Source organism: Gadus morhua, chromosome 22 (genome assembly GCF_902167405.1).
Source record: "Gadus morhua chromosome 22, gadMor3.0, whole genome shotgun sequence".
Taxonomy (NCBI): Eukaryota; Metazoa; Chordata; class Actinopteri; order Gadiformes; family Gadidae; genus Gadus; species Gadus morhua.
Genome location: NC_044069.1, coordinates 5,627,396 through 5,636,116, shown reverse-complemented (window position 1 = coordinate 5,636,116; position 8,721 = coordinate 5,627,396). Strand labels below are relative to the sequence as shown.

General features: G+C 53.7%; 1 protein-coding gene across 1 annotated transcript; it reads right to left on the bottom strand.

Annotated features, from left to right (window-relative positions):
* Positions 1-5,348: 5,348 nt before the first annotated feature.
* c19h1orf216 (chromosome 19 C1orf216 homolog) lies at positions 5,349-8,474 on the bottom strand. The gene is made up of 3 exons (XM_030347710.1): positions 8,316-8,474; positions 6,501-7,323; positions 5,349-6,469 (listed from the first exon to the last, which is right to left on the bottom strand). Exons 1-3 carry the CDS (start codon positions 8,318-8,320, stop codon positions 5,765-5,767), a joined length of 1,533 nt encoding a protein of 510 aa, XP_030203570.1. The 5' UTR covers positions 8,321-8,474; the 3' UTR covers positions 5,349-5,764.
* Positions 8,475-8,721: the final 247 nt, after the last annotated feature.

The following is an 8,721-nucleotide window of genomic DNA, read 5'->3' as shown; positions in this document are numbered from 1 at the left end:
AACACACGCACACACACACGCACACACGCACACACACACACACACACACACACACACACACACACACACACACACACACACACACACACACACACACACACACACACACACACACACACACACACGCACACACACTTATGGCTGCTTGTTTTTTATTTATTGTGTGGGATAAACAGCTTGACGGCTGTTATTCATTCGCATTATTCATAATAGCCAGAACATTAATCCCCCTTTTTAGGTGCGGAGACGGTGTAAAAAAAACAAAACTGTGTCGCAGATCTTCGACGTGTAGCGTTTTATCCAAATCCCAGAGGAGCGGAGGAGAAAGAGTTGAGGGGATTAGGTGTGGAGAGTTGTGCCCCGGGCCTGAGTTTGGAGTGGGACATGCGTGGAATAGCGGAGATTAGCAGGCGCGGTGCAAATGAGGACCATTTCACAAACTGTCCCGGAGTCAGGGGGTCTGTCAGACTGTCACCATTGGGGGGGGGGAGGGGTCTATAACCATTAGTTGTCTTTGCGATCGGTTTCGCCCGTTTGATTCCATGTGTCAAACGAGCGTAAAGTAGCAGAATCTCTAGAAGTAGATATAGGCTATAGGTCTGTTAACCAATTCCTTTAGCAAATGTTTAAAATTTGTTTCATGAAACATTCAAGTGTTAACCTCGTCCTCCGTGGGGAGGGAAACACTAAGTTCAGCCCAAAAGAGCGACCACTCCATCTCGAGGATGGTGTGTGTGTGTGTGTGTGTGTGTGTGTGTGTGTGTGTGTGTGTGTGTGTGTGTGTGTGTGTGTGTGTGTGTGTGTGGTGTGTGTGTTTGTGTTTGTGTGTGTGTGTCTGGTATTTCTTTGTGTGAGTGTGTGTGTGTGTGTGTGTGTGTGGTGTGTGTGTGTGTGTGTGTGTGTGTGTGTGTGTGTGTGTGTGTGTGTGTGTGTGTGTGTGTGTGTGTGTGTGTGTATGGGGAGTGGGGAGGCTAGAGAGAAAGAAAAAGCGCAAGTTAAATGGAACTGACAATCTGAAAAAATTCCTGCCGGCAGCTGCTCGCATTCGACATAGTGAGACCCCCCCCCCCCCCCGTCATAGCGATCTCCCCCCCCCCCCCCCCCCGGTCACCAGGCTCGACCCCCGTGCCTGGCGCACGCACCTGCCGCCCATTCACCGACCGCCACCCGGATAATCTATGGGCGTACCCCGGCCGGGGCTCCCCTCAAAGCGGGCTTGAGAAAACCCCTTATGCGTGAAAAGGCTCCCTTTCTCCGCCCATTGTCCGACACGTTTTTATGGGGCAACATTGTGCGTTATGAGGTCGCGGGGACCCGCGCGGCACTCCATAGACGGGGATAATCCCTTTCAGCCCCCGAGACGAATAAAGTTTTAACCTGCTGGTTTCATATTTATTAGCTGGTTATAGCAGGCGAGGCAGCTGACCCCCCCCCCCCCCACCCGCCCAGCGGAGCTCCAACAGGCTTCTGCGGTGGCACCCCTTTCCTAAACCCCTCTCATAGCAGCTCCACGGCGGGGTCCTCGCAGCCTGAGTAGGGAGGTCCTGGTCGAGTGGCCCGGGTCAAGTGGCTGATTTTCGAGCCAACAGGTCGCATGAGGTCTGTGTCAGAAGGTCCATGGGTTTGGAACCAACAATCGCAGGCTATTAGTGCGGTATTATGCAACATATGAGACCATGCTACATTCAGTTAGTGAAATCTAAAGATCTGGTTCAATCGAAGAGAGAATGTAAAGATACAGCGTATATCCGCCTGTCTTTTGCCTGACTATCTGTCGGTCTATCTATCTATCTATCTATCTATCTATCTATCTATCTATCTATCTATCTATCTATCTATCTATCTATCTATCTATCTATGGATCTATCTATCTATCTATCTATCTATGGATCTATCTATCTATATATCTATGTATCTATCTATCTAATCTATACTATCTATCTATCTATCTATCTATCTATCATCGTCTGTCCGATTATCTCTCTCTCTCTCTCTCTCTCTCTCTCTCTCTCTCTCTCTCTCTCTCTCTCTCTCTCTCTCTCTCTCTCTCTCTCTCTCTCTCACTATCCTTTTTGTGACGGCAGGTCTTCTACCCAGTTCATCATGAACAGGCCTCCGGCTGACCCCCCCTCCCCTCTCTCTTTTTCTGTCTCACTCTCTCTCCCCCGCTCCCTCTCTCTCTCTCCCCCCCCTCTCTCCCTCCAACACCCCCTTCCTGTCAGAGCTGATTGTTTCCACGCCAACAGAGTGCTGCGGGCAAACACACTGTCACACTACATCAGCCAGGGAGGAGAGGGAGGGGGGGGGGGGGGGGGGGGGGAGAGAGAGAGAGAGATAGGGGGAGGAGAGAGAGAGAGAGATAGGGGGAGGGACTCGGGAGGGAGAGAGAGAGAGAGAGAGAGAGAGAGAGAGAGAGAGAGAGAGAGAGAGAGAGAGAGAGAGAGAGAGAGAGGAGGAGAGAGAGAGAGAGAGAGAGAGGTCTGGGTGGGATATAGACCCGTGCCCTTCTCCTGACTGACTATGTCGTGCTACAGATCGCCCCCTGGCGTCTGCATGCGCGGCAGCGGCCCGACCCCAACAGTCTTCCGTTCAGTCCGGAATGAAGAGGCTCCCTCTACCGGCGCATCGGATGAGAACCGGTTACCGACCGGCCAGCAGTGAGTCCGGTCATGATTGGTCCATCTTGTTCCAGCAAACCTTATCTCACATGAAGCGAAGTACATCTATGGAGTTCTTACATAATTCTGGCTTTACTCTCAGAATTCTGACTTTAACCTCAGAATTTTGACTTTCATTTCAGAGTACTGGGATTAATGTGGCCCTAGTCCCTTCCGTACATATCAACTCCTTTAGTTCAGATCTTGTTGTAATATTGTTGAATATAGGCCCTACTACAATGTTCCCGTCATTTTTACGATCACAAAGTCTAAATATGAACCATAAACTTCTTGGCAGAGGAAGTTGTGTATTTGGATCCAGGTCTGGAGGGGGCGATCCTGCCTGCAAGCGCCTCGTGAAGTCTGAGGGGGCACAAACACGCGCACGTGGCACCGCGGGGGGTTTCAACGGTACCCCCCCAGCTGTGCTCACCTCTGGAGCTCCACGCGAGAAGAGGCGGGAAAATAAAACACAACCAAAGATCTTTCAATGTTACAATGTGAAATATTCTCTTCGTCTTCCTCGACCGAATTAACAGCTCTGGATAGAGAGAGAGAGAGAGAGAGAGAGAGAAGAGAGAGAGGAGAGAAGAGAGAGAGGAGAGAGAGAGAGAGAGAGAGGAGAGAGAGAGAGAGAGAGAGAGAGAGAGAGAGAGAGAGAGGAGAGAGAGAGAGAGAGAGAGAGAGAGACGTGGGGAGAGGGAGAGAATGAGAGAGGAAGGGAGAGATAGAGAGAGAGAGCATCCATATGTGCGCCTCCCGGGGCGCGCTGTGCGCTTTCACCGCCACCGCCGCTCGCGCTCAGCAGGGCTCGTCACACGTTGCCGTGCGCCATTATACAGTGTTAACCGAGGAGGGGGGGGGGGGTGTGATAAAGGGCGAGGAATCAAATAAAAGTAGTAACGAATCGAGACTAATAAATTAATTCCACACAGTTCCCAAATGTCAAAGTAAAGAACACGTGACGTGACTCTGTATACCACCGTGCATCCGCCTTGGGGAGCCCGCCAGAGACGGGGCCCTTCCCGCTTCCTGCCCCCGAGTGGTGTACTTTAATGTCCCCTAACAACCCCTGACATCGCGGTTGTGCTCCGCATCGCCATCAAAGGGCCGTCTCTGTGTTCTGCACTGTCTTCTTCTGAGTCCCTTATACGGTGAGTTACAACCTTCCCCATAGCCACAACAATTACAGTGTAAACATGTAATTCTTCTGTTCCGCCTTCGGGATGCCTCGCGCTAAGCTGAAGCCCCGCGAACAACGAGACCGTGTATGTAAATCCACGCGCACCAGCGCCTCCGTGATGCCCGTGTCCGCGACGAGATAAGCTTCCAGAGAGACGAGCTGACGCCTGGAGGTCCGAGGCGGCAGAGCCGGGGATTATCCCCAACTTCAGCCCGGGGGTCTGGCTCGCATGCGCGTCACCGGACCGGCGTCTGTTCACCGGGCCGGATAGGACAGCCAGGGCCCCGGGGCGGTCACCGGCGGTCCCCCGGGGACTCCCACCCGGGCCCAGAGGCCTCGGGCCCGGCTCGGCTCAGCCACAGATAGGGTGGCAAAGAGGCTGGGATCTCTCGAACTCACCCACACAAACACGCACACACGCGCGCGCGTGCGCGCACGCACGCACACACACACACACACACACACACACACACACACACACACACACACACCACACACACACACACACACACACACACAACACACACACACACACACACATGCGCGCACACAAACCCGCTTATAGAGGCAAGCGGAAAGGGCAGAATAAGGAGCCGTCATGTACCAGCAACGCCCGGGGCCCCGAGTCTGATAACCACGGGCCGCAGACACTCATGCTGGTTCCCCCTTCCACGGCTATCACACCCTGTGCAGAACACACACACACACACACACACACGCACACGCACACGCACACACACACACACACACACACACACACACACACACACACACACACACACACACACACACACACACACACACACCCTACCCCGTGAGATGTACCGATACAGAGCAACTTTGTTCGACTGACAATCAGGCGTTTGTTAGCCGTTGCTGAAGGTCATTGCCGCGGGGGTGAGTTCCGTGTTTCTCTGAAGATTAGAAAAGCCGTCCCGTCAACACGGAGAAAGGTTTTGATTAAATCCGTCCTTGGAATGAACGCGGTGATAAGGAGCTCTAATTAACGGGTTTACCTGCTATTGTGCTGCACTTGAAAACCATTAATTATCTGGCGTCTGCTTTTGGAGGTACCTCGAGAAGATCTCATGACAGTTTTATCTTCACTAGAGGAGAGGTGGAGCTGTTTTTTTTTCGTGGAATATCCCCAGATAGGGGATTCTATTAATGAATTGAATTAATGAGCGCACGAGAAGATCTCAATAATAATAAATAGCAGATTAACGAATTATTTCGTTGATTTATCTTTATTGCCATCATCACATCATTTTTGCACATAAACACAGCATACAACGTACAAGTCTCTGAAAACATTCAATATAACGTCATACAGTCGGTTTTTTAAACGGCATTCATATATATATATATATATATATATATATATTTATCTAGAACATTTGTTAATAAAATAAAAAACAATAAAATAAACTTTATATCTCTTATCTTCTATATATATATATATATATATATATATATATATATATATATATATATATATATATATATATATATATTATATATATCTTTAATCATCATGCATGCTTTTTCTTTGATAGACATTTCATATACAGATTTATGGAGATAATTCAGGGCCTGGCCAGGGCGTTTGGTTCCAGTGAGCGATGACTGCCATAGATTGATATCGGATATTACACTCATATTTACAGACAACAGGAACACATCGGGGGATATAGACTCTGGAAGGGAACATTAATGAATGGGTTCCACCAATGAGGAACCACCAACACTAACCCTGAAAGGAAACCTGATTGCCAGTTTCAAAAGGTCAAGATCAAACGGCGGCCATCTTGGTTCCAAGTCGAGAACAAATCAGTCCGCCTCTTAGCAAGCGCTAAGAAAAAAATGTTCTCCTCGACTCCCACCCTCCACCCCTCCGTCCCCACGCCCTCCTTTCCTTCCTCCTCTACGACTGGCCGACCACGGCCGTGTTGACAGGGGGCGGGGCGGCCGCGGAGGCCACGCCCCCGGCCACGCCCCCGGTGGCGGCGGCGGCGGCGCCCATGCGCAGCAGCTCCTTGCGGTGGGTGAGGACGACGTCGAAGCTGGCCTGGAGGCGGTCCTGCTGGCCGGCCACGTGGCCCTGCAGCGTGCGCACCCAGCGGATCAGCGCCAGCCGGCGGTACATGGTGAGCTGCACCTGGTGGCGCTCCATCTCCTGGGCCTTGAAGCGCTCGCGCTCCCGCAGCGTCCAAGCCGTGTCCAGCAGGGGCTCGCCCTCCGAGTCCGACGACTGGCGACGGGCCCGCTCCTCTTCCTCCTCCTCCTCCTCCTCCTCCTCCTCTCGGTCTTCGTCCTCTTCGTCTTCTTCCTCGACGATGAGGTGGTGGAGCGGGAGGGCCCGGCCGCCCGGCGGGGGTCGCCGCTGCATCGCGACGGGTCTCTGGCCGTCGGACTCGTCGTCGTCTACGCGGTCGTGTTTGCTCGGCGGGGACATGACTCGCGTGGTTGGGGCCACGCCTCTTTCCTTGTTGGCCACGCCTCTCTCGGTGGTGGCCACGCCTCTGTCGTTGGTGGCCACGCCTCTCTGGGTATTGGCCGCGCCTCTCTCAGCGCTAGCGTGCACGGAGGCGGCGGAGGCGGCGGTGGCGGCGGTGGGGGGGCCTGGTGGCACTGCGGAGGGGGCGGGGTTAATGGGGGTGTGGCTCCGTGAGGTGGGGGGGGGCCTTGGGTTGGCCGACGCCCATGCGGTCCCAGGGGCCCGGGAGGAGGACTCCGCCCCCTCCGTCCTCGCCGCTCTGCAGGTTGAGCGAGGACACACTGCCCCCGGAGCGGTAGCTCAGCTCGAGGTCGGAGCCGCTGTCGCCCCACTCGTCATCGTCCTCCAGCTCCCTCACGCGCTCTTCATCGTCCCTCTGGTCCTCCCCCTCCTCCTCCCCCTCCTCCTCCTCCTGCTCCTCCCCCTGCTGACCTCTGACCTCCCGGACCCGCTCCTTCTCGTTGTTGCGGTTCATGTTCTTCATCATCGCCGCCGTCATCACGGGGCCCTTGGGGGCGGGGCCTCCCCCCAGGCGGGGCGGGGCCCCGGTCTCGGGCGTCGGGGGGCCGCGCTCCTCGGCGCCGTCGGGGGGCACGCGGCCGGAGCTGTCGTCCCCGCTCTCGATCTCGGGGAGGGGCTCCAGGGGGCTCCAGCAGGGGAAGCGGGACAGGGGGGAGAGGAGGTGGTGGGAGGGGGAGGAGGGGGGCCCCGGTGGGGGAGGGGGGCCCGAGGACTGGTGGTCCCGGCCCAGGGGGCTCAGGTTCCGCGGGCGCCCCTGGTGGTTCTGGTTGCGGTTCTCATCGCTCTTCCCCCCCGGCGGCAGGAAGTTGAAGTTGCTGTCCTTGTCGTGTTTCCTGTTCTGCAGCGAGGAAGAAGAGGATGGGGACGAAGAGGTGCCACCGACGGGGCCCCGGCCACGGCCCTCGAAGGCGGGCCCCTGAGCGGGGTCCTGGACGTGGAGCATCCTCGACCTTGACTGAGCCTCACTGGAACAAACGGAAAACAAAGAGAGCGGTTGAGACCGAAATACGGCGTGAAATCTGAATTAACCTCGGAGACACAAATAAAGCGTAAACAATTAACCGATAAAGAGGAACACACACACGCTACGAGGACTGATGTTATCACTCGGCCGGAGATAAATCCAATCTAGCAGAGTGTGTTTTATTTTTCGTTATCGCTCGGGGACGCAGGGTCAAGGCACCGGAGATAAAAACCGTTCGATCCCGAACCGAGAGAGTCTCCTTCGGCTTTATTCGTGACTTCGGGCTGCTCGGGCACACTCTCCATTTATATTAGCGTCAAATATTTACATGTCTCTTTAGAATGGAAATCTCTCTAATCCTGACTGGGGGGGACTGTCAGTCAACCTCGCGCGGGCTTGGCGACCCCCCCCACCCTCTCCCCAGTATGCCTATATGAGTGCGCGTTCACGTGGTGCTGAAGGACAGCGACTGCGGACGGACGCGAGCATCGAAACAGCTGTGATGTGATGCATGCTTGGCGGTCACGAAAAACTATCGTTTACCGTTCAAATCTAACGATTGTAAAAATATGGAATCATATGATACGTTTTTTCTGCTGTAGATATTATTTATTTCGAATACATTTTCAAAAACGATCGACATTGACGAGGTTTATAACGGATATTCATGCGACGAACTATCTCCCAATCTCCACCACTTGACGATATAATCATAATAATACCAAAACGGTCGTTTAATCCTCAAGTGACTCCGGTTTCTGCACGTAGAAAGACAAAAAACGCGAAAAAGGCGAGCAATGGCGGTCGTTTGCTGCATAATGTATTTTGCCCGCGTTGTAAACAACCGAAAAAAACGAAGGCAACGAGACAACCCCAAGACCGCCTCAGAGTCTTTATCATAAATCAGAGCTGACCATTCTCTATGCATATGTTTTAAATCTGGCTGAAATAAGCCATGTTGGTCCGTTATGTAACCCTCCCAGCTGCGCTCACCCCATGTCCTCACTGCGTGTCTCCGGGCCGAGCAGCCAGCCTCTATCCTCCCTCAGAGGAGACCATCCCAACTGTCCTATCTCCTCCTTACATAAACCAAAGGATCGACACAAACACGAACTCTCGAACCCAATCCGTATGATTAAAAAAAAAAAAACCAGCGCCTTACCTTTTTTGGTTTAGCGTCCCGATCAGGAAGCTGGATCCAGAGCACCTCCCCTGTTTCTTCTTCCCCTCCTCCGCTCGAGCCTGCGATGTGATGTTTATCTTTTTTTTTTCTCCCTTCTCCCCCTCCCCTCTCTGTCTCTCGCTGTGTCTCCCCCCTCCCTCACCCGTACAGTGTGTCCGGGAGAATGGACTGCTGGGGTAGCCAATGACTCAGGCTTCCTGGGCAGGGCTGGGCTGA

Excerpts from the sequence above, each read along its gene's own strand:
- c19h1orf216 (XM_030347710.1), bottom strand. Across the intron at positions 6,470-6,500 it reads CCCCCCACCTCACGGAGCCA|CCACCAGGCCCCCCCACCGC; the intron begins CACCCCCATTAA and ends CCCTCCGCAGTG.